This window comes from Coturnix japonica, chromosome 1 (genome assembly GCF_001577835.2).
Source record: "Coturnix japonica isolate 7356 chromosome 1, Coturnix japonica 2.1, whole genome shotgun sequence".
NCBI lineage: Eukaryota > Metazoa > Chordata > Aves > Galliformes > Phasianidae > Coturnix > Coturnix japonica.
In genome coordinates, this window is record NC_029516.1 from 153182969 (window position 1) to 153209114 (window position 26146).

The 26146-nt window shown below is 38.0% G+C and overlaps 1 protein-coding gene across 3 annotated transcripts in view; it reads right to left on the reverse strand.

Annotated features, from left to right (window-relative positions):
• Positions 1-26146, reverse strand: part of LOC107308202 (complement C4-like) — a 45583-nt gene that overhangs the window by 11966 nt on the left and 7471 nt on the right. For 2 of the 3 annotated variants that reach the window (XM_015851903.2, XM_015851902.2), the window contains exons 2-29: positions 25393-25473; positions 24520-24712; positions 21904-22087; positions 21453-21523; positions 21085-21170; positions 19989-20071; positions 19750-19837; positions 17489-17594; positions 17189-17312; positions 15948-16063; positions 15066-15233; positions 14150-14347; positions 12314-12505; positions 11401-11550; positions 10879-11005; positions 10474-10545; positions 9876-10082; positions 9215-9326; positions 8945-9015; positions 8052-8191; positions 6981-7193; positions 5900-5951; positions 5381-5461; positions 4127-4330; positions 3209-3284; positions 2582-2738; positions 835-933; positions 349-517 (exon numbers count right to left, since the gene is read on the reverse strand). In XM_015851903.2, the coding sequence (XP_015707389.1) occupies positions 349-517; positions 835-933; positions 2582-2738; positions 3209-3284; positions 4127-4330; positions 5381-5461; positions 5900-5951; positions 6981-7193; positions 8052-8191; positions 8945-9015; positions 9215-9326; positions 9876-10082; positions 10474-10545; positions 10879-11005; positions 11401-11550; positions 12314-12505; positions 14150-14347; positions 15066-15233; positions 15948-16063; positions 17189-17312; positions 17489-17594; positions 19750-19837; positions 19989-20071; positions 21085-21170; positions 21453-21523; positions 21904-22087; positions 24520-24712; positions 25393-25457 (3604 nt within the window). In that variant the 5' untranslated portion in view covers positions 25458-25473. Of the gene's footprint in view, positions 1-348; positions 518-834; positions 934-2581; positions 2739-3208; positions 3285-4126; positions 4331-5380; positions 5462-5899; positions 5952-6980; positions 7194-8051; positions 8192-8944; positions 9016-9214; positions 9327-9875; positions 10083-10473; positions 10546-10878; positions 11006-11400; positions 11551-12313; positions 12506-14149; positions 14348-15065; positions 15234-15947; positions 16064-17188; positions 17313-17488; positions 17595-19749; positions 19838-19988; positions 20072-21084; positions 21171-21452; positions 21524-21903; positions 22088-24519; positions 24713-25392; positions 25540-26146 lie in introns of those variants that run through there. The other variant, XM_032442116.1, reaches the window with a different exon arrangement.

Here is a 26146-nt window from a genome sequence, read left to right on the forward strand (position 1 = left end):
TTTTTGGATGCCATTTTGGGGTGTGAAAACTTTGGAAACAGCAAGAGAAGAAGAAAATATAGATCTCTGTATCCCAGGACTTTGTTCCATCTCCAGTAACAGATAGGACCACATTGTGAAATTCCCAATTCTAAACTGTTAACTTATATTGATACCAATTACACAAATTACAGAGAATTTTAGTATTCAAATATAATTGTCTAATTTAATCAATTACGCTGCACATATATGATCACACTTTTATAAAAATTACATGCCCTCCATCTATCAGAATTTGCTTTATTAGCATATCAGAGTGCTCAAAGCACTATAATTACAAGTTGAGTTTTTAAGAATAGTTACTAGTACCTGCATCAAAAACAGAACAGCTCCTTAATTGTTCTCTTGCACTCAGGGACTGAGAACTATCGGGCTGAACAAGCGTCAAAGCATAAGCAGCAACAACTGTAGAATAGCAGTCAGTATTTCTAGGAAGTTCATTATTCATGTAAACCACTGATCTTCTAACAGCTTGTGCCTGTGAAAACAGAATTGATTCATCCGAAAATATCATCCACACCTACTGTTACTGCTGGTGTAAGTACTCAGAATACTCCTGTGTAGTTATTTTTTACACATTTTTAATAACTGTTGTTTTGTGATTAAAGACATCAGTGATGGGTTGTGTAGTTCAAAATACTTTGCTGTACATTAGCTTGTTGCATCTTTTCTTATCCATCACAGACTTGGTAAACAGAATATTACCATCTCATCCATAGTACTTTAAGGCAGTGGGGTGAACATGCCACTGTGTAATAGCCTTTAGGCTTAAAGACAAAAAGTCAGGCATCTTACCACATCAGGTGATTCTTTGTAAACCTGTAGAGTCTGCTGCAATGCTATAGTTACAAAGGCTGTCAATGCCAAATTTTCTCCTGCTGACCCAATGCCACCCTGGAAGATGAAACATGAAAATGTAAAACCACATATACTTGCTTATAATTAAACTTAGGAAATTACTTTCCACAAAGATAAGGACCCTCCTGTGAAATCATTAAACAACAAAACATGTAATTTCTTTAACTTTGTTCAATAACTCTCGACTAGCAAAAGCATATCTTTCTTCTATGGTAACTTTAATTAGGCAACATTAAGAGACTGGGAACCCCACATCCTTTATCTGCTAAAAAATATTTAATTAACTCACTTTTTAAAAATGTCCAGTTTTTGATTGGAGCAGTCCTGCCTTCACTTCCCTAAAACTGTTTTGCTTTCTCACCTACTGCTTATAACCACAAGAGTTCTTTAAAACCCTGAGCTTTTTGCTTACAAAGGGTATATAAAACATTACCAGCTCATTAGCTAAACACAGTGTTTTCTCCAGCTTTCTTGCTCCCTGAAGATGTGCACATTCATTCCTGTTCTTTCTCATTCTTTTGCTCATGCCCTTCTTTGACAATTGGATTATTATGACCCTTCTCTTTCACTCAGCCTCAAATGCTTAGAGAAGCAGAGATTGTCTGCATAGAGAGATTTTAAGTCTCTGCACAATTATGAGCAGTTTCTGAAGTAAATATCAAACAAGATAAGTATCTCAATATAGACACAGGTTAAAAGCTCGTTGGCCAGTTTCTCAGCTGTTTTTATACCGGCTTTGAGGGTAACAGCTACACAAGTGTTTTTAAAAAGTATTAACAAAATTGTTGTTTTCCCTCATAAGGCCCGTGCAAATAAACTGCATTTTCAATGGTTTTGGAAGAGGTATTTTTATGCCCTACATGCAAGAGAGTAACAATTTTGTGTTTCTGGATACTTACAGAAGATCTATAGGCTAACATGCGTTCTTGAAAATTCTTATTAAATATTATAATTCTTCTTTTTCAAAGCAGTGTTTAAATACTGAAACACCCAGGGAGGCTGTGGGGTCTCCATCTTTGGAGGTGCTCAGGACTTAGCAAGGCATGTCCTTAAGCAACCTGATCTAATGAGGCCTGTTCTGGTGGATTTGGACTAGAAGAACTCTGTAGACCCCTTTGAGGTTGGATATTAGGAAAAATTTCATCTCAGAAAGAGTGGTAAAGTATTGAAACAGGCTGCCCAGGGTGGTGGTGCAGTCACTGTCCTTGGAGGTTTTCCAGAAACATGTAGATCTCACAGTGAGACACATGGCTTAGTGAGCATGGTGGTAGGTTGATACTTGGACTAGATGATATTAGTGGTCTTTTCCAACCTTAAATATTTTGTGATTCTATGATTCTACAAAATATAAGTTAGTATTCAATCTACTATGCAAATAAAAAGCATGAATTTTTACCAAACACAAAGATCTCAGAGATGATTCTCTAATTCCTCTTGAAGTACAGGTAAACTGCAAAATCACTCAAGATGGGATCAAAAGATAAAGGTGGTGACATTCTAGTCATGTTTCTCTTGAGGGATCTATTAGCAGATTCATTTTATATTAAAGATTTTGTACTTATATTAAAGATTTCTTTAAATAATAATAATGATAATAAATTCTTTGTATTCAGCAATTCAGGATATTCCTTTTCCTTACCAGCCTTAAAGGTGGAGTTGATTCTTCTTATTACTAATGACTCACCTGCATTTCTCTGTCCAGTACTGGATGATGGTCATAGAATGAACCATCTGCCTGCTGTTGACTAAGCAAGTAGAAAATTGAGTTGAGTATGTGACTGTCTTCCACACTGATGTATTCTTTGCACCTTGTGAGTACTTTAACAATGAATGCCGTTAACCTGCACAAAAGAAAATATTTAAGACTTGTGCTGATTTATATTTACTGAAGAATATATTAAATGGAAGTCAAGCATTTATTGAAGAATATATTAAATGGAAGTCAAGCATACTCAGTCTCCACATAGAATAATTTTGAACACAGTGTGCTCACTGGAAGCTGGAGATTTCTTGTGCAACGTTAGAATTGCAGTGACAATATGAACACTCTGTGGCAAATGCAACATAACCAGGGGCTCTGTGTAACTCTTTCATAAAGGGCTAAAGATGAACAGTCTTAGAAGGGTGGCTTTCTATGACAGAAGTACACAGGCAATACTATGCTCACTAAATTCTGAAAATCATTCCCACCTCCGTTGCTCCCCTCCCCCTCACCCCCCAAAAATAAAAAAAAATCTTGCATCAAACAGTAATAGGGGCATTTTAGGAGGAAAAAAAAAGAACCAAAGCTGGTTGTGAAAAATACATTTACCAAACACTACTGGGTGTTGATTTAAAGGCTCCATAGGAACCATCATCCTTCTGAAATTCAAGCAGTCTTGTATAACCTGTATGAAACAGACAGCACAGAACTGCTTAGAAGATATACATATTTCTTGATAATTTTCATATACCATGTTTATTAACATGGACGTGTTCACCATTGATTAGTGGATCGGGTACATGGGGGTGTTCATCAAGTATGAAATGTCTGGGTCAGTAGACCTTTGACAAGGTAAAAAAAGGCAAGGCTTTCAAGGTACTTTGTCCTGTTTGATTTAATAGAGCCATGAGTACAACCTGAAAACTGTAGGTATGCATCGACACACACATAGTTAACAAGGCATTTTCTCCATGGTGAATGTTGGGAAACTTAATCCCCGTTATTGAAAACTTCTCAAGCTGTTGACTTCACAGTGCGCAAACAAAAAATATACAACATATTATCTACCCATGTCAGATTATGTTATAAAAATCATGAGTTCTGGTTTCTGATCTTGGCTGCTATTATCTTGACAACATCGGTATCATATTTATATCACATCTGCATTAGTCTGAAATGATTCACACTCTACAACTGCCCTTTGCTGTCTATTAGTTCTGAGTTGACATCGACCAACTTAAATTTCACTTTCTGCTTCTAAATTAGGCAAGGGAGAGGATGGGCTGTGAATGTCAGTACTCTGCAATGTCAGACACAAGCAGTTAACCACCTAAATCCTCCTCACCAATTCTGTTTCTCACATATGTCTGCAGGCTGACAATGGCATTTCTGCTTGACTGTATTAAGAAAATGCTCACTCCTTCAGCAAGTTGCAATAGTTAGTGTACAATGTGAGGAGATAACAAAGCCAGTTTTGTTGGTCTCTGTGTTGTTTTGTTGTTTTTTTTCCCCCTTTTTTTTGTGTACCTTTTTCAATCAACTTAATGGCTTCATCCTTTCGTTCAGGATTAAAGTTCTTCCACTGCTCACTGGCATCCATATACTCAATAGCATAGACTGTGGGAGCCATTTTCACCATTGTTTGCTCTGCACAGCCTGTGGGCACTCGAATAAGTTTCTCAGTTCCATTGAGACTAAGACAGTTTTCAACAGAATCACCCATAGGATTTCCTGTTGTAAAAGACATAATCTGTAAGACATATAGCATTTCAAACTTACTGGTGTAACATTAATAAAGTTGATATTAACAACATGTTGAAACTCCAGCATGCCTTGATTGTACAGTTGCTTGATACTTCTCACTGTTAAGCCATTTTCACCTATTTGTGACTTAATAAGGGTGAAGAAGTGCAAGGGTGAGTTGCCAGGTCCTGGAGAAGGTGGAGGAAGAATGCTGGGACAGTAAGGTAACATGGAATAAAGAGTCCTGAGGCTGTTGAATGTGAGGAGGCAAAGAGAGGAGCAAAGTCTGGTGACTCAGGTTCTCACTGGAAAGGTCTTGTCAAATCAAAACTGATCCTCTCACAGTGTGGGTGGAGGGTAGGAAAATAATCACTCTTTAATAATGTCAAACTAGTTTGGCATTTTTTACCTTTACATTTACCATTTTCTCCTTTGATGATTTTAGGCATCTCAGCATTTTAGAACAGGGATTTGAAATGCAAGCAAATAGCCTTTGCATCAAGGATGCATTATTGTACAGTTCCTGGGATAACTTGCTTTTAACTTTGATGAGTGTTTGCTACTGCATGTTTTTAAAGTCCGTATGCATGAGCATAAGTGTGTAAATATTATCTGATTAAATTAATGAAAGGTTATACATATCTTCTCTTTAGAAAAACAGATATTTCTAGAACTTATGAATTAGAGTATGGTATACTTATTCCCAAACATTAAAGCAAATTTCTACAGGGCTACATGCATTGTGGGATTACTGCTGATGGGCAGCTCTTCTGTTCTTTGACTTTAGTGCCTTTGGTCTGGAAATAGTGAGACAGAACTAATCTATCCAATACAAATGAGAAGGGGCAATCCGAAAGAGGTAAGCTGCTGGATGAATCTTGCGGCTCCTTGCTTTTACAACCTGGGCATGCAAGACCCATGCATTTGAATTATGGCAGAAAATCTAGGAATGAATGGAGATTTGGTGCTCAGAAATTAACAGCAAAAGGGGCATGTCTATTCTCACCTCCAGAAAAAGTATTGATGGAAAATATTTACCTTTCAGGCTAACAAACATGTGACTCTCAGAGCCTGGTATCATATCAGATGGTCTGCTGAGGTCCAATGTATGGGATCTCACTGTAAATAAATAAAGTTCAACATCCAAACTCTTTAAGCATAAAATTATAGTGCAATTTTAGATCACACTTCTCATTAAATGTCTCACAGTTGATGAAAATTACAACAGAAATGCTATTAGAAATGTTAAATGGAAACATATGAAGAAAGATATCTATAATTCTTAAATTTAATTTTTGGTCAATAATTTTTTTTTTTTTTTTTTTTNATTAATAAAGTAGAAACCTACTTAATAATAATGCTACCATTAAACACAAGCATAACACAAATCAGTTATGAACATCTATACATAAATTAGTTTTTCCCGAGTCTTTCTGCTGTGTTTTGGATGAAGTATTTTTTAAACTTAAGAAGTATTTCACTGTATTAACAGCAGGCTTCACAATCCCTATGCCTACTCAAGATTCCATCTATGTCTAACCCTTAAGTATAACTTACAGTTGCTGTTAATGCAAATTGTCTGTTCTTCTCTTTGTAAAACACCTTCAGCCTGTACAATTAAAGAAAGAAAAGTAAAAACTTTTGCAATTTCACACCTGAAATCAAGTTGCAAGAAATCCATGATCTTCACATCTGTCTCAGACCAGCAGATGGCAGAAATAGGTTATTTTGGAGTGAAATTTATTTCCAGGTGAAAATGAAACTTGAAACCAGAACTAAAGTGTCCCAATTGAAAAACTTATTATTTTTTACTGAATTTTATTATAACTGACACATTTCCTTAGAAGAAATTATTTTAACTGAAACCTGGAAAAAAGGAAACTTCAAAGTTTGTTCTCAGCTTTGTGAGCTGTGCAGGTAAATTCACAAGTGGACTCACTTTCATAAGCCTGTTTCCTATGAAACCCACCGATTTCTGAGTTCCTCATGCTGGTAAAACTCAAAGGTTTCTCCCTTCTGATTTCCACACGTCCCTCTTTCAAAAGCCTGTCTTTTATAAAGCTATTTTCTACAGACAATTTTAACACTTTGGTGTAACATTGAAGTCTGAGACTGTCAGTCTCTAGAAAAGTTATGGTCTGTAACAACAGTACATTTGCATCATCCCATTCATCGTCTTTATCTACAAGTCTGCAGTGTTGACATTAATGATGCAAAGTTTCATCTCTCTCAGTGGGCTATTTGGATGCTTTAGTGAGTCTGTGCAGGTCATTGTTGACATTTCAAAATCCATTTTTGTCTAAAATGGTATTTCTCTTCACCATTTTTAAAAAGAAAGGCTAACTAATCAACACAATATCTTTGTTTGCAAGTGTTTGTTTTACCTTTGTAATCGTTACTCTTAGAGATCCATTAATTAGATATAAAATAATAAACCTAACTTCATGTTTAGGAAAGGCTACTTCCTTCTCAAAACACTGGATGAATATATTCAATCTTGACTTCATGAGAGAAAAGGGTGTTTTATGCATATTGATGAAGCAGGTGAAATTTAAAGATTAAGAGATGTGCACTGAAAGATGTTGATATGGAGAAAAACATATTAATGAAATGCCCACTGTCAACTAGTTATACTTACCACAACCTTGAGGTTCTTTCTAATACTATCACTATGCCCAGTATTTGAGTCCAAGGCAGAAATGGTAATTGGAATTTCTCCCACAATCAGAGGAACAACTGAGAAATAGGCTGGTGTTGCTGAGTTCCCCTTAGCCTCCAGTTTCAGCTGCACTGCCTTCCCTGTTGCTTCTGCAGTGCACAGCCCCTTCACTGCATCCATTTTCACTGTGACCTATGGGAACAAGGCAATGTCCACCATCAGTGCTAAAGCATCACTGCAAAGGAAAACAGTCCAGCTCCACCAATGCTGAACTGAGAATGGGAAGTGAGAAACAGGTCTAAAAGGAGACTTTTGTTTAAAAAGGAAAGAGCAATACATGTAATCTGAAAGACAAAAAGGATTTTTCATTTAGCTCTCCTGAATTTCCTTTGCGTGTATTGGCTTATATAGCAAGGTTTAAGTAGCAGTGTGGCTGTGGGGTGGCCTCTGTGAGCACAGTTCATCACTGCCTTATGTCAGATCAGAGCCAGATCCAAAGGGACTGCCACTTTCAGAACTGACCCATGAGCCATGATAGCTATGCTCTGGGAGAATTTATTTAAAGAAGGGATCAGTTTAGGAAGGATGGTATCCTATGGGAGGGACCTCACCCTGGCACAGCAGCAGAGTGACCATGAAGGAGCAGCAGAGATAAAGTGTTTTAGACTGACTGCAACCCCCATTCCTCTGTGTCACTTGGAGAAAGAAGATAGAAGAGGGTGGATAGTAGAGAAGGTATAATTTGCTCTTAGTTCCCATTGCTCCAACTTGTTAGCAATGGGCAAAAAATTATATTAATTTCCCAACACTGAGTTGATTCTGTACATGATGGCAAATAATCTCCTCATCCTTGCTGTAATTCTGGATCCCCTTTCTATCACATTTTCTTACTCCTTTCCTTTGAGGAGGAGTGAGGGAGTGGTGTGGTAAAGTTTACTTGGCCTTCAGTGTGAAATCACCATAATGCTACACCTGTAAAATGGGAAAACTATTTCATCAAGAAGTATCAACACTGGCATGGGTTACCCAGAGAGCCTGTGGTAATATTACCTGGAGATCATTGGGCAGATAGTTGTAAATCACTGCTTTTATTTCCAGTTGTTCATGTCGTTTAACTGAGTATGGTAATCTCAAGGACACAAAAAAGTCTTTGAAAACATCAAAGGTGTGGGGCTCAGCTACGCAAAATCCTGGGATAAGTAAAAAACAGAGTTATTACAAACCTAAGATCAGTTGATAAAAATTATGTGCCTGGAATAACAGCCATGGCTTTTGATAGGCAAAATTTGGAAAAAAATATTTGTAGATTTTGTAATTTAAATGTGGCCCAGCTTTCCTGCAGAGGCCATGTTTAAAACATAATGATATTTCCCAGACTTTTGTAAATAAGCACCACGACCATCCCCTGGGTGCAGTTGGTCAGTGCTCACTCCCAGAAATATTAAGATATAAAGTAGTATTATTGTCACTACATTTCTTGTGCCTTTGTAGCCATGGGAAAGACAAATGAGACTGTTTTGAGATTTGAAAGAAAAGAAGGCTGTTTTGATTGTTCAGACCACCCTTCATAGTCCCCTTCACCTTGTTTTCAAAAATATGTATTTACCTCTAACCTCCAGTTAAGCTTTAATATAGCACAAAAGAAACTAAATATCATGGTACAAACACTTGGTTGTTTTCCAGTACAGATTATCTCACTCTGTCAAATTGACGTTGCATCTCTGACATAAGAAACACACATTCTCTATTCATCCTCACAAAACAAACCCAACATAATAACAATATTTTTCACCTTTTTGGGGAGATATGCTTATCGCCTGAACTTCCCAGGTAGTTATAGAGTCTGGAGCAATGTTGGTTGACGTTGCATCTCTGACATAAGAAACACACATTCTCTATTCATCCTCACAAAACCAACCCAACATAATAACAATATTTTTCACCTTTTTGGGGAGATATGCTTATCGCCTGAACTTCCCAGGTAGTTATAGAGTCTGGAGCAATGTTGGTTACACTAAGAAACACAAAATAAAATGTGTTAGAATGGATGTATGATGCGTAAATGTTGTTATTTGAGTAATTTGAGTATTATAAGGTAAAAAATTTTGTTCTGGAGACAAAATACTTGGAATTATTCTGAAATCCTCAGCACTAGAAAATATATAAAGCTGTTCAAACTTGGATGCATTCATTTAGTTAGATAATTACATTACCTATGGTTTCCAGGATTTTTCACTTCTTTGAATTGCCACCACCAGCTTTCAGGAAAATAACTGCGCAAATTGAGAGTCATTTCCTCAAATATTTCTTCTTCCTGATCAAAATCTATAAAACAAAAGTGAGATTTCTCTTCTGAGGACTTCTGTTGCTGACCATAAAATGCCTTGCAGAGCTTTTGTCAAAGAGAAGGCAGCACTTTGACAAAAGCAGTCTAAACAGTTCATGTGGATTTCATTGTATGCATTAAAATAGAGGGAAAGAGAGAGAGATAGAGAGAGAAGCAATGACCAAAGATTTTTGTCATTGAGAAAAGTCAATTTTTTCATTCCATGTCCAACAATTGTATGGTGCCAAACAAGAAAAAAATTCCCCTTAAGTAATGAGTGGCAAAGACTCTAAATATGATCATTTTCAATGTGAAGGGGATTTTTTGGTGACGTTCTGTTTGATCAGAAAGAGAGAGACTGGGGAGAAGAAAGGGAGAAGGACAGAAACAAAACTGTCCCTGGCTGAAAACAGCTTTTTAGAGTTACTTGGGAGTTACAGTGATAGCACCACTAATGAAAAAGCCATGAGTGATTAAACAACCCTTAGCTTTCCTTTGCCCCTCTGTGAAGGATAGCTTTCTTTAGACAGTAGCATATCATTTTTTACTTCGCGCCAAGCTCACTGCAGTTCTCGTCTTCGCTGCCTCCTCCTTCCTGAGGGCTATGGCACTTTCACAACAGGTCTTGAAAGCTTCTTTGCATTTGGGAGAGCCAGTTACTCTCATTAACCTTTTTGAACAAGAGAACCTCATGGGATTTATTTTCATTCCATCTTGACAGCATTTGCGTAGATCAGCATCTTGATATTTGCTAGCTGCAACATAATTAAGGGCCAGAATTAGAGGTGTAGAAGCAGCAGGAGGCATAAAGGTGTTCACTGTGTTCATTCCTGTTGTTATTTGCAGTAAAGATTAATTAACACTGAAACAGTCTACCTATAAAAAGAGACCTGTGCTCCATCAGTCCACAGAGGAGCAAAGCATAGAACCTATTACATCTTAAATGTTCCAGTATAACCTTTTCTTTGGATTGAGAATGTGGCACACTGGAATTAGATATCATGGTATGAACATTCATGGCTATATCCTTGTTCTTGAAGAAAGTCACTGTTATCAAAAGTTCTGGTGACTTCTTGAAAGGAAATATCACCTTGATATCATCTATCCCTACTAGTCCTCTCATGTCACCCAAGTGAGTGGACATACCAATTCCTAACATTTTCTTCCGGAAATCCAAAGATCTCTTCTCCCTTCTGGTAGCCTGGAGGCAGGTATACCCTGGGAAGGCAGAATAGGAGAGTTCGGTTTTGAGATGACAACAACAGTCAGACAATTCATGTCAGTCATGGAAGACCTATATTAGGACACATCTCATTTACAGAAGACCCATTTCTTTCAGTCCTGGCCAACTGTTGCCCTGCTCTAAGTGACCAGCAGCCAACATTTGGGCTGCCTAAGCTGTCAGCACCGAGCAGAAGAGCAGGAAAATAAAAATCCACAGGGACATCAGCTCTTACAACAGCATCATAAAATGTTTCTAATTTTTAAGCAATCAACCAAGTGTAGATTGATTTGTACAAACATCTAAGGTAAAGGACAGGTTTCACTTACCTTCCCGAACATTGGATTTAATTGTGTCTGATAAAAAGGCAAGACCAACATCAGTAAAAACTTGAGCACTATCTGCACCACCGCCTGCAGAACATCCAAGATCGTATGAATTCATTGCCTTAAATACCTGCCAAATAAAATACCATAGATGGATTGTACATACTTGCAAGTTTATTATTACTATTATAATAAAATTCTCATTTCCTTTAACTTGCAGAAACTTAGTGTAAACTATACTTGGAAACTGAGACTAAAGCTGAGGGATGTTTTGGTTGTAGAATAATTTCAATTAATGCTCTTTTTTTTATTTTTTAATTTACAAAAATATCTGCTGTAACCTGGGAATTCCCAAACTTCTCATTTGAATGTATCTTAAGTTGCAGGAGCAAAAACATTTTCAAGTTTAGCAACGTTTGGATTAAGCATTTAATAGCCATTAATCTCATTTTCATCCTCTCATCAGTAATGGAAAAAAATTTCCTGGCTAGCAAGTGTGACATTTTCTTCCTAAAGTTATCTTACCTTTTTGGATGTGAGTTTATTTTTCTTGTTCAGAATAAACACTGCTTTATCAACTGCAGCTAAGGCAACAGTTCCCGCATGGTCCGTTTCAATCTGTAATTTGATGTTGTTGGTTGGTTCGTATATCTCATGTTCTGTTCTCACTTTAATCTAAACAGAAAATATTGAAACGAAAATGTCACATTTGTTAATAAAACGCAGACACTCTTTGGGCAGACAGTACTGTCACCTGTGTCTGTCCGCAGCATGAGGCTGGGGGATATTCTGCTTGGCGGTGTTTCTGCTTCGAATTCTACCTGTTGGCAGATAACCCTCACAAGGGCACTAAGAGGAAAGTTTAAAGATGTATCTGGATGTTATCTTACTATGGGACATAAGCACCAATGTGAATAAAAAGTATACGTAGGGGCTTTGTCCCTTTTTTGTTATTTTCCAGTGGAAACAAAAGTTATTTTGAATGGCTGACACTTCAGTAATTGTGTATCATGCTATTGTGAAAAATGTTCATAGAGTCATAAAATGGCCCGGGTTCAAAAGAACCTCAAATATCACCCAGTTACAGCCCTCCTGCTATGGACAAGGTCACCAACCACTAGACTAGGCTGCCCAGAGCCACATCTGGCCTGATCTTGAATGCCTCAAGATGGGGCATCTGCAATCTCTCTGGGCTCTTTTCATCTCTTCAGGGTATAACCTGTCCTATAGAAAAGGACTATCTGTGACTTCATTCCTGGGAATCTCTACTAGCTGCACCTTTTAGCAAGAATTGTGATGATTCTCTTTTAAAATAAGGAACAAAATGTCCACCATACCTCTCACATTTCAACCCCAGGTCTGCACTCTCTGCTGATAATATTTTATATTTATTATTATTTTGTAATACAAAACCAGAAGCTACTTGCTCTGAATTTACCTTTCCTTCACAGACATCCATAACATCTACCCATACAGAATCAGCAACAATATCTTGATGGCCCTGGTTGGCAATGAAGTAGTAAGCTAAGAAGCGAAAAGCAGGCACCATCTTCTCAGTGATTTTGAGGTTTATTACTTTGTTTGAGGAAGACACCCTTCCCAACAGCTCAGCTTGTCCCTTTGCTAAAACCTATAGAAACAAACATAAGAGAGATCAAGAGTAATGAACACACGACACACAGTACATTGTGTAATTTTATCATCTATATGCATTATCTGTTATATCTATTAGACGCATTGTGTATATTATGTATATTATACTATGTATCTGCATATATATAATTTTCTGAGACCGTATCTGTTTGAACTTTATTCTGTAATGGCACCTAACAGTTTTAATTCCCCAGCAGTACCCTGGAGGAGACCACAAAAGAGCATCTAGGAGAGAAGTCTGCTGCACTGTGCCCCAAGTCTGAATGTAAGTCTACCTCCCTCCACTTGGCCTTGCTGCTTGAAAACTGCTCAGACATGGCAGTTTCACTTCTGTGTTCTGCAATAACAGGTCATCACCCTCACGAGGATATCAGCTGTATTTAATCTACCATCTGTAGTGAGTATTTCAAATGATGTGGAGGGATTGGAATGGGAGGTTTCACCACCCAAATATTATTCAGTGTAAAGTATCATAGACTGGCCCTTAAATTATTTTTGCATATCTTGCACTATTTAACTATTTGCTTCCTATTTTCATGAGTAGTCAGCAAATAAAACACACTCAGCTTTCCTAAATGCACAAGGAGTGGGCCTGAGAAAGAAGCAAAGCTATGTTATAACCTTGTCTGAAATCCTCACAGTCTTCATTTAAGGACCAAAGTTTGAGAAAGAGTCTCATTGCTGAGCTCTGGCAATGCCCCTGCGTGCACAGCTCTACTTCTTCCAAGAGATCATCAGCAGCAATGTCAACACTGTGCTCAGCCCCGTGATTAAAACAATCTCTCTAACCTCGAATTTAACTCCTTGGGATACAATTATTCCAATATATACAGGTCCTATTAAAAATAAATGGAAACATTTGCTGTGGTGTTTATCAGCCTGGGAAATTTAAGCTGCCAAGGGAAATTATGAGGAGAAGAAAGGAAATTAAACACATTTCACATGCAACAGATTTGCTCCTGGAATGTATCTGTGAATTCATTTGTCTCTTTAAGCAGAACAAATACTTTGTAAGCCTGGTCCTGGCTGAGCATTATTGTTTCCTGGCTTTTCCATCTACAGAACTGACCTTTTGTTCCAGTTTCAAGAAGTTATTTAGGACCATAATGGTCAATGCCTTCAGTGTCCCTTCATCATTTTTTGGATATAACTGATGCCTGCTTGTTAACTGACATCAACTGCAAATAACATGAATCCGTGGTAATTTCAGAATCATGTACTATTCATGTAATACGTAATAGATATCCTCAAAAGACATTTTCAGAGATATTCAAGATCCCCTAGAATGCAACTGGGTTTTCTGTTTCTAGGGGTAGAAACTTAATTTCTATAAATGATCTGCTCACAGTGAGGTAAACTTCTTTCAAGCTACAATGCATAAACTTTGTCCCTGGTAACATTATGTGGCACCACCAGGAAAGTTTGTTATGCCAGCAATCACACTTCAAATGATTTGAGGTAGTAACTCAATCAGCCTCTTCCCCAAACAGCACAAGCCAACTTCCCTCAACCTCTCTTGGTAGGTTTGGTGTACTGGGATGCTGATCACTTTGCCTGTGCTAGATGTTCTGGAGAGTATAGTTTCTAGAAGATATTACTGATATGCCACTATTCTGTTTACCATATAATAGAAGTAGTCAATCTTTCCGCTGCCAGACTGATGAATGGCATTTAAGGTGACTTGTAAAGTATCCCCAGGTGCCACGACAGTATGTGAGATGCTGATGCTAAGATAGTTGCGGGTAGAAGATTGGTATCTTTCAGCTCTGATACTGGTTTCAGGTGATTCTAATCTTTCTTTTCCCTCTTCAGCCTTTACCTGTCAGGGGAGGAAAGGACAGAATGAGTTAAATGTCCCTCAAGAGACATGTGCAGTACCACTCAATTCACATCTTGCCATGTTATTCTGAAAATGCTGAGAAATGAGATGAGACCCCATGGAGATCATGTTAGCAGAACACAGGATCAAAAGACCAATGTTTTTCATTACTGACCTTATTTTGTCTCTTGCTGTACTAGTGATTGATATTTTTCAGGTATTGCTTTTTCTGAATCAGAATAAATAGCTTAAAATCACACAGTGGTAATTCAATAGCTTTTTTTTTTTCTTTTCTGTTTTTATATTGTGCACATAGTCAAACCCTCTGAGCATCCAGTCTGTATTGCACCTGATATTTTATATGCCCTCTTTTCATCATTTGCTATCACTTCTCAGGGCGATACTCCCTACAGACCCATTCACATTTCCATATCATGAAAAGGCAAGTTGGAACCATACAAAAAAGGGTCACCACCCATACACACTCTCAAAGCTCTGATGTACAAGAGTCTGTCATTCATTTCAGCTAGATATCCCTCAGGACCCTGGTCTGTCTGATATCTAATACAACCTTGACAAAATTGTGAATATGGTACAAGAATTAATCTTCCATTCTCTGTGATAATGAAAACAGAACAGCTCTGCAGACATCTGCAGTTTTCTTAAGTGATCTTCTTAACAGTATGCTTTTAAACACGAGTGTCTGGGTTTTCCTTACCATTATTTGAAGAGACTGGGCATCTGCAGGGATGTCAAATGTGAGGGGGATGAGGCCATCATTATTAGAAAGTGCAGTCTTCTTCATGGAGGACTTTCCAGGTATGGACACAGTAGCAGTGACAGGCAGAGAGGCAGCAGGAGAGCCATCAACCAAAGTGACAGAGGCCTATTGGAAAAAAATATATATCTTTGTCACTTTAAAGACACTTTTGGTTTAAAAAATGCCCACAAAGAAGAAGCGAGTAGTTTTATAAATTAAAAAGAAATGTAAAACTGTACACAGAAACATTTATAGATTTCAGCTCTGAGAGAAAACAATAGCAGTTGACTCAGTTTGGACTACAGCTAAGATTAAAATCAGCAAATAATTATTAACAACTGCCCCAGATCTCTGTCCTGCATCAGATCTCAGAGATATTCTTCTTCACCTTTTTTTAGGTAAATTTCTAACCTTGACAGCCTGTAGAAGAAATTTGAAGGAAAACCTGAAGATTTCAGTTTTTAAAACTCACTAACTTAAATGAAATGAAAAAAAAAGTCAATACTTTGTATTTCGGTTTTCATAATTTTAATTTGATACAGGATTAAACTGATACAATGTGATTCTTTTAACCTTTCTATATAGAAGTGAGGAATAGACTGCTACAGGTTTTATAAAACCTTGTAATGCTACAGTGCACAAATGACTCCCAAAACAGAAGCAGCATCTTCTGGCTTTGATTTCCTTGCTCAAGCTCAAGACAAACTAGAAACACCAACAGAAGCTCCATGTTGGGCCTGTTACTGAAGGTCTCTTCTACAAAATTCCCATTGGATAAGTGTTTTACAAACAAATATAAATCTATTTCTATGGAGGCAGAGGTGGCTAAATACTGCATACCACAACAGAGAAGGAGGCTCCAGGCACAAAGTACTTCTTGGTGTTAGACAGGTCAACAACATAAGGAGATTTCACAAACTTTACATTGCTGAGTTCTTCTTCCCTCATCTCTCCACCTGTTGATATCAAAGAGTACACATTGTCATGAGAGTAATAACTACTTATTTACCTATTACTATAGCATCTATGGTTTTCCATGTTCACTGCACTTTAATCACTGGATATAAAGAAAACTGTAACATGATTCCTCCCTAAAGAGCTTCAGTACTGAGAAGGGGAGTTGGCTACAGGAGGACTGGGAACACAAGTACCGATGGGCCAGCCCAATGGCAGATCTCTGTGTCCAGTGCTCCAACCTTTTGGCACCAGCAACTGTGTGCTCTTGAGAGCTTGGAAACTGAGAGACATGAAGTGCTCTGTTACATTTCCTCCAACTACTTCTAAAAGCTTGGCTTGATTAAAATGAAGCGTGTTTAGAGACATAACTTCCTTAGTTCTTATTTTCTGCTTTAAGCACTACAAGGTGGAAATGTGCCAGTAAAGTTCTCTACAGCTGGTACTGTACTATATTCTGGCGTATGTGCTGGTACTGTACTATATTCTGGCCTAGTTTACCTTTTAAGTCTTCAATATAGAATACATGAATTTAAATTAGCCCTGCCACCATTTTGGGTCTATAATATGTAGGCCATAGAAGAGATATGTAAGGATTTGATGTCAGTTCCTAGCCAGCTGGTGTGTGGGATAGATGGTCTCCTAGGCATTGCATTTTCAATAGAAGTTTTATAGTGGAACAGCTGAAATAGTCAACAATCAATGTTAAAACAGGATAACTGTTAAGATAACTTACTGTAACTCTAGGCATGAAAAGTGTGACAAGGCTTAATGAGAACTAGTATGAATCATAAGGACTCTGCATCACACTATGGCTGTGGTACGCGTCTAATCTTTCCACTGACAACCCATGTAGATGGGGAACAAATTAAGATTGTACCATGTTCAGCTCATAACTGCATGTAAAGAGTACTCCTGAGGTAAACACTCAGACAAGGTCGTAAGGGGAACAGCAATTCAGTTGCCTATATACAGGCATCTGATGCCACTTAATATGGCCTAGGAAGTGTTAGATATCTTCACAGGGTTGCTTAATATGGGCCAAAGTTGCTTACGTTAATTATCATCCTAGAGAAAGTTCAATGTAAATATTACAAAATGTATTAGCAAAGGCATAATCTACTCACTTGCAGTCTCTACAGTAGTAACGGCAACATATAAATGAAACCCTTCTAGAGTGGAAATGCTCTTTTTTAATTTCTCTTCCAGAAGTGGTGTAGTTAAAGTAATTCTTCCTTTTCCATTTTGAATCTATAAGAGAAGCAAAAAAAGTCTCTGCCTTTGCTGATTTGTTTCCATTAGAATTCAAAAAAATGTTCTTTGCACGACTATAGTACTACAGGGATGTATATTTCAATGATTTCTGACAATACTCAGCTCACTTGGGATAAAGCTGAATAATTCCATTGAACTTTAGTAGTACTTACTGACAGCTGTTGTTCCAGGCCTGGAAGAAAGACTTTGTTCTCAGTTTCATCAATTATGCCAAATCGTACATATGCAATCCCTTCAATCCCTTTTCCATAAGAGTGCCTTTTGAAGGAAGAAGAGTGAGGAGATGAATCATTACACTGACAAAAAGCAAGCATAAATCAAATTAATAATTTTATGCTAAAATATAATAGGCATACTTGTAAACATACTGACTGTAACTGATACCTTGAAAATGAAAAACAATTCCAAACTATTGGAACTTCATGAAAACATGAAGACTGCTTCAAGCCCATGTAAGAAACAGTGACTTCACTAGATGGATGCATGTAGTAAATCACCTTGTCAGAATCCCATGCAGAGGAGTCATCACCTGACAAAATTTATACTTGAGTAGCTTTCTGTATTGTTTACAAACTAAGGAGAATGTTATTGGCACAGGTACCTGACACAACTGGCCCACTTCTCAGGGATCAAGGGAGGCTTCCAGTGTATATGATATGGATGAACTGCTGATTCCTTTGTGCTGGGAAACCAATGAACTGAGCAGTATCAGGGAACTATCTGAAGCATGAGTACCTCCAAGGACCTCGAGGCTCAGGTCTCATCTGCTGAGGATTCCATATCTGCATTAGGCAGAGTAAACACCCTCCACCTCATATCTCTCATATGCATTCAGGCAATATAGCATAAATGCCTTTTGTGAGTGAAATACTTCCAGCTATTTGGCCAGAACATCCCTGAGCTCTCATACAGATGATGGGGAGAGATAACAGGGTATGTTGTTGCACATAGCAGGCTCCTTACTCAAGGAGATCTTGGAAGATACAGGATCCTTGGCATCCTTCTGCAGAGCTGCAGCAGTGTGCCACATGAAACCAATCAACACTCACATCATAGAATCATGGAACTGTTTGTGCTGGAGAAACCCCTAGAGATCACCTACTCTAACCCCCCACAGTGTTGTCTCTTGCTGTGGAAATCCTTCTTTTCAGTTCTACAATGGCTTATTTTTGTTTAAACAGTGACACTTTCAAATTGACCTGATCAACTGCCTTCATCTATACCAGTGAAACTAAAATTTTTCAGAAGACTGACTAGGAATTCTTATGAAAACTGCTTAAAATGTCACATCTAGCAACTAAGGGAAACAGCAGTCAATATATCAAATAATCTTTTGTTAATTACATGCATGGCCAGTTCAGAGCAGCAAGCTTGAATAAAAGGGATTTGATACGTGGATTTTGATTAAAGTCAAGCAAGCCTTATTAACATCATTAGGACCTTTTCAATAAACAAAAGAACAGTACTGAGTTATTTTGCCTCTTAAATAATTACAACATTAATGAATAGTGGAGTATATACAAAGAACTCATAAACTCAAAACTGAATGCTTCAGTAACACATAAAGAAAATTCGAGTTATCTGGTATCACTGATATTATCAACAAATCATGAATAAAACTAACAAAGAGAATAACAAGAATAAAGAGTATAAAAGAAATAAAGATGAGCAAGTGAATAGCAGTGAAGCTGGTGAGAGGACTAGAAAACAAGTGTTATGAGGAGTGGCTGAAGGAACAGTAGTTGTTCAGAGAAGATGATGCAGAGCCAGATGAAAGGAAACTGCACCAAGGAGGGTGTTGGATTTTTGCCAGGTAAATCAGGAAAGGCTTAGATAGAATATTAAGATTAATTTCTTCATGGGCAGTGTGGTCTTGCATTGAAACAGGCTGCCCTGGGAAGCAGTGGAGTCTCCATCCCTGGAGGTATTTAAGAGATATGGATATGGCACTAATGAACCTGGTTTAGTGATGGGAGTTGGTAGGTTGCTGGACTTGGTGATGCTGAAGGCCTTTTCCAACCAAGATAATTCCATGCTGCCAAGATCAGAGGTGCTGAGTTTGCTCAGCCAGGCTAAAGGAAACTGATACTGAAACCTGTTTGCTTTCACAGGGTACTCCGGGGAATCTTTCTTAGCAACACAAAGAACTCTAAACTGTCATCCATCTGCTAAAATTGTCAAGTATTCAGAAAATCCTGTTTCATTTTGATCACCACCTCTTGGACCCATGTAGCACTTCACACCAACACCAAGATTTAGCAATAAAGCAGAAACAGAGAGTACAAGAGGACAAAATTAAATTCAAGTAAATTCAGGGCCTGGTTAACCGTTAATGATGATGAGAAGAAGCAGTAGCGAAGTTCATTATCTACCTATCTGCCTTCTAAAATGACCTCAATTTGAACACACTCACTTGGCCTCGATATCAAATACGAAGTTTTCACTCCAGATGGAGTAGTATGGCTGAAGTGGGATCAGTTTGACTTCAAAAGATGGAAGTTCTGCATGTACAAAAGACATAGCAATGAGAAACAGAAATGCTGTGAATTGCATCCTTAGTATCTTGTTACAGCCAGATTTAATCACCGCAGTATATCTTTAAATTGGTAGTGATGATGTTTTCTGTATAATCCAATTTAAATATTCTCTTACCATATTTTTTAACTTCAAATTCAGCTGAAGCATTGGACATTTCATACTGCTGAAACCAGGCTTTGATTTTCCAACTTCCAGGCCTAAAGTTCAGGTTCAGTAGAAAATAATTAATTAAGATTTCTCAGATATGTTGTGATGCTAAAGTATTTCAGTTATTGCTAAATACTAGTTTTGTCCTTTTTATGATTCAGTCTAAAAATCTATTTGTCAACAGATTTCTCATTTCTCGTATGAGCTAGAAAAGTACTTCCCCAGTTTTCTAGGTAACACTCCAACAGACTTTTATGAGAAACTGTAAGATAGTACATTTGCAAACTGCATGTAACATGCATTGCCTCTGACAAACCTAAGGAAACAGGCTTTTCAAGGTATATTACCTACCTCATCTTCACTGTGATGTCAAAATGACATTAAAAACCACACTAAATGATAAGTAAAAGCTCAAGTCCATTTCAAATCACTTTATAAATTAAACCCTTACAGAAGTTCTCTCCTGGATGTAGTCATATCATATTGTATCATAGAATCATTGAATGGCCTGGGTTGAAAAGGACCACAATGATCATCCAGTTTCAACCCCCTGCTATGTGCAGGGTCGCCAACCACCAGACCAGGCTGCCCAGAGCCACATCCAGCCTGGCCTTGAATGTCTACAGGGATGGGGCATCCACAGCCTCCTTGGGCAACATGTTTCAGTGTGTCACCACCATCTGTGTGAAAAACTTCCTCCTAATATGTAACCTAAGCCTCCCCTGCCTCAGTTTAAAACCATCCCCCTTGTTCTATTACTATCCACCCTTGTAAACAGCCATTCTCCTTCCTGTTTATACACCCCCTTCAAGTACTGGAAGGCCACAATGAGGTCTCCATGGAGCCTTCTCTTTCCCAAACTAGATAAGCACAGTTCTCTCCAACCTTTCTTCATATGACTGAGGCAGATAGTTAAGCATTTGCTCAATTGTTTCTTAGCAAAATAAAGGTTTCTAAACACACTGCAGTAATACCAAAAGGAAGATGAAGGGCCTAAACAAAAACTAACAAGGAGGCATTAGGACTTCTGAACTGTGTTAATGCACAGGGCATAGTAACATACTCAGCAACATCAGGTATTTCAAAATTGTCACTGAAGACTGCTTTTATTTTCCGTTCTGACTTCATAACCACCATCCCTTTTGTATTCTGTTGAGAGAGTGAAAACAAGCAAACATAAGCCAGATATTAAAAAAGAAACTCATATTCATGTACTGATCCTAAGGAAGACACACGCTATTTTCTGACCTTAATTTTCATGCCTTTTCTCTCTCTCCATGCACCAACAATGAATTATATCTCACAATATGCGAAGAGCGATGAGGAAAAGAGCGGAGCTATAGCCGTGGTTTTACTCTTGTACTATTTGTGGTAGACTTTTCATAATGCCTGTGCTGAAGAAGCACCCAATAAAAGTATTTGTATACTCACAAGCACAGCAACTGTAACTGTGTCTTCTGATGGCCTCATAGCATTGTCCAGAATGAATATCCTGTATCTTACTGGTTAAAGGAAGAAGAAAAGGTGTTCACATACTTATTTTCTGGCTTTTCTTTATAGTAATTACTATAGTCATAGAAATTTAGGTTGTTAAAGATCACCAACTCGAACTGTTAACCAATTTTGGGAGGGGCTCCATTGTAAGAAGAGAAAGACTTTCTGACTCCTCTCTCATTTCCATGTGTTTGCTCTGATATGCAGTGCAGACCCCACAAAAGCCCTGGCAGCAGAACACAAATGTTAAATCTGGGCTGGCTTGCATGTACAGAGATAGATGTGGTTAAAAGACAAGGAAATACATTAGGGAGGATTATTACTTTTTTAAATCATGCCCATGTAACATCTATATTGAGCATCTGAAGTGAAGCATTTGTATGTTAACCTTTAGAATTTGGTGTATATATAGGCTTGTCCGTCTGAATGAAAATGTAGCCCTTCTTGGACGACAGGAGAATGCGGATTTTTTGAACAGTCTCCTTATGAAGCTCCCTGCTTTCACTGACAAGCAGAATATGTGGATTTTTACTCTTCTTGAATGTATCCTGCTGCAGATTTCCTGGCTTGACCTGAAGATAATGAAAGAAACAGACACGAAACTGGTGATCTTGGAGTTACACAGCGGTTGGCCAAAACCGGCTGAAGCATAATTCAACAGAAGTTACTCAACTTTGTCTTTCTTACCAAGTATTTCTTTGTAAGTAGAACTAATATCTATTCCTCCCTTTTCTGTCAAATGGCAATAACAAAAGCCCAATGACCTTTCTTCAGTCTACATGCAGTTTAATTCTAGCTACCATATCATTTTCATACCATAGAATCACAGAATGGCCTGGGTTGAAAAGGACCACAATGATCACCCAGTTTCAAGCCCCCTGCCATGCGCAGGGTCACCAAACACCAGACCAGGCTGCCCAGAGCCACATCCAGCCTGGCCTTGAATGCCTCCAGGGATGGGGCATCCACAACCTCCTTGGGCAACATGTTTCAGTGTGTCACCACCCTCTGTATGAAAAACTTCCTCCTAATATCTAACCTAAACCTCCCCTGTCTTAGTTTAAAACCATTCCCTCTTGTCCTGTCACTATGCACCCTTATAATCAGCCATTCCTCCTTCTGTATATACACTCCCTTCAAGTACTGGAAGGCTGCAATGAGGTCTCCCTGGATCCTTCTCTTCTCCAAGCTAAACAAGCCCTAACAAGCTAAACAAGCTAAACAAGGTTGCTTCCTCCATAGGACAGGTACTCCAGCTCTCTGATCATCTCAGTGGCCCTCCTCTGGACCCTCTCCAAGACCTCCACATCCTTCCTGTTCTGGAGGTCCCAGATTTTGGATATGTTTCTTTGCTTAAATCTTGTACATGAGGTCAGAATTTTAGCTCATGCAGTTTAATACATTTCTAAACATCCTGCTCAAGATGAAGTTGATTTGACACCTCAGCTTTTAGCTTTAGGTAGGCATGTCTAGCCCATGGCCCACAGCCCACATGCAACCATGGACAGCTATTATTGCAGTTCCACAGGATTGTAAACTTTTTATATTATGTGATTTTTAGTGATATTTCTCAAGATTTAATTGCACATAACTTGAGCACAGACTGCGTAGGTGACAGCGTAATGCTGTGGATGGGAGGGCTCAGTGCAGTCTCTGCCTCTCACCTCCACCACACACGGTTGGTTGAATTGAAACCTGCATGTATTACGTGGTACACACACTTGTGGCACTTGACAAGTTAAAAGCAGTGACTTCTGATAATAATATTTCAACCTACTTACATGTGTGTGCCTTTGAAGGCATGTGTTATCAAGAAGACATGTAATTTTTCTTATTCAATTATTAAGCTTGGGCTTATATTATAAAATAATTTAATAAGTTAACATATTCACTGTAGAAGAAACATCCAGAATACTCGTGTGGTGCTGACAAATTTTGTAATTTTCAACATCTCAGGAAGCTCAGAAGAAGGATAGAATAATTTGGGATGTGTTTTTCATTAGTTCTGCAGGCTGTATTTGATTAATGTTTCTGTTATGTGGGGGAATATACAAGTAATAATCACCTGAATAAACTTGGGTCTGTCTGCTAATCCAAGCATGTTAAAGGCAGATTTACAGAAGACACACATTATACCACATTTACTCATTTTTCTTCAGAATCTGTAAGTTCACTGAATTATGTATTTAACATACACTTCTTCTTTCTTCTGTGTGGAAGTAACATAAGTTAAATGTTTGAAGATAATGTCTAAAGTACAGATGTACTTATATACATTAAGTGTATTACACATAGATCAAGACAATTTCACTCACTGTGGCCTAGGCAAGTCAACAGGTTGGGCACCCATGGCTTTGCAAGTAAACAAAACAAAACTGAGTATTGCTGTGTCTTGTTTCCAACCAAATGGAGCCAATCAGTGCTACTGAACTAAGTGTTAAAATTCTGTCAAGGAATTGTGTCTGAAGCAAATGATGTAAAGCAGAATTAATCAACTTAAATGTCTGCAGAAACATTGCATTGTTTGGACGGAGAGACTGCACATTTTTCAAGGTTTCCCCTATTTCATATGATGGCCAAGGAAATGATAAGGCCATGAAAACAGTTGAAGGATTACACTGCTGCGCTTCCAGGAGGGAAAACAAACCCCTCAAATGAAAAAAAAAAATAAATCAATCAAAAAGACTTAACCCCCCGAATGACACAGATTTATAGAAGAATGGGGGAAAAAAAAAGTTTAAAAAATTAATTTCATCACTGATCAACACTGATGAAAAGATCTTTCATCACCATGTGACAATACCCTAGGCTTGATGATTAGGCATGGAAGAGTACAAGCCATCACTTTATTAGCTTATTGGATTAAAAGTGTTGCCACTACTGATGCAGATGTTTTCTCATTTCACTCTAGCAATCAATGTTATCTCTGTTCCAATCCATTTTTAACACAGATTATGATTTATACCCAGGATAAGCATTTATATCATTACAATGGCAGACTTACCATTATTTTTTTTATCTCTTGGTAGTTGTTCCCCTGGTTAAGGTTGAAGCTGATTCTATCTGATAAAAGCCGATTTTTCACCTCATCTTTGAAATATGCAGTAACATGAACTGGGCTCTTTGCTCCATGAACTTGAACGGTTACTGTCTCCCATGCACCCAAATGAATCACATTTGGTGCAGTGATGAGGAATCTAAAATCACATAGGAATAGATTGACCAATAAGTAGGCTTTTTTTTTTTTTTTTTTTTTTTTCATAGCATAATGTTTAGCCAACATGAATGTTAAAGAAAAGAAGAACAGACTTGTCAGTTCCACTATCACAAAAACAGTCAAGGTTAAAAGGGCTCTGTGGAAGTCAGCCATCTTACCGCCCTTGCTAGTTAGAGTATATGTTAAAAGAAGGCAGATACTCTCTGATTGATCCCCAAATTCTTCAAAATTAGATTCTTCAAAAGATCAACCCCTACAGATAGGAGAGGAAAAACACTTGCAATATGTCAAGATATATCTGACATTATGAATTCACGTAACTTCATGCAGAATCATGAGTTGGAAGAGGCCCACAAGGACCCCTGGCTCCACAGAGCACCACCCAAAAAGCAGACAATATTTCTGAGAACATTGTTCCAATGTTACTTGAACTCCTCCCTGTTGATCCATGCCCACCTCCCTCTGGTGCAGACCCTTTCCCTCACCCCCAGCTGCCCCTCCCCTGATGCAGCTCCATGCCATTCCCTCAGGCCCTGTCACTGTCACACAGAGCAGAGCTCAGTGTTGCCCTTCTCTTTCAAGACCATAAGCACTTCCTACTTTCTTTTTCAAAGGATTCGTTATGAGTGAAAAGTTAATAAAATAATAATATTTACTTACGAAGGTTCTTCCTGTGTACTGGCTAGCAGCAAAAAAAAGCTCGTCAAAAATACCAGACTTTCCATGTTAAAACTACAGCATCTGCAAAACAGAAATACGAAAAACCCACTGTCGATCTACCCTTGGTTTGCGAAGTGAAAGTATTGGCCAGTGGCATATTGCAGCTAAGTATATTACCCATCTTGGTTATTTATTAATAACTTCCAAAACTGTACAACCAATAATGATGGACATGTTAATAGTGCACAAATTAATAGCCTGGGGAGAGACATTCCAGACTAATCCACAGTTTTATGTTTGATTATTCATTCATTCTCTTCCCACCTTCAGTACGTACACCTTACAGTAACTAAACATCATGCAGAATGAAAAGTTTTCATAAACACTACAAAGTCAAACCAAAAATCAAACCAGGCTGAAGGAATGGTTGTAAGTCAATAATAAATGAAGACAAATGCAACAGATTCCTTCTCTACATTATTACTTAACTCCTGGTATTTCTGTAGTCCAACAAAGAATAGAGGGGCTCCTTCTGGTTTAGACAGTACAAAAGGAACTGTAGTATATGTGTACATCTTAGTGCCATCTGTAGTGCATGATGGCAGTTCAACTCCTTTAACTTAAATGGGATTAAAATGGATGTCACTAAGCTAGTCAGCCCAATTTTCCTCTGTAGTCAAGACTGAGAGTTTTTTCAAAGGGTAATTAGACTCAACATAAACACGTAAAATGGCTCATCAGCTGAAGGCACTTG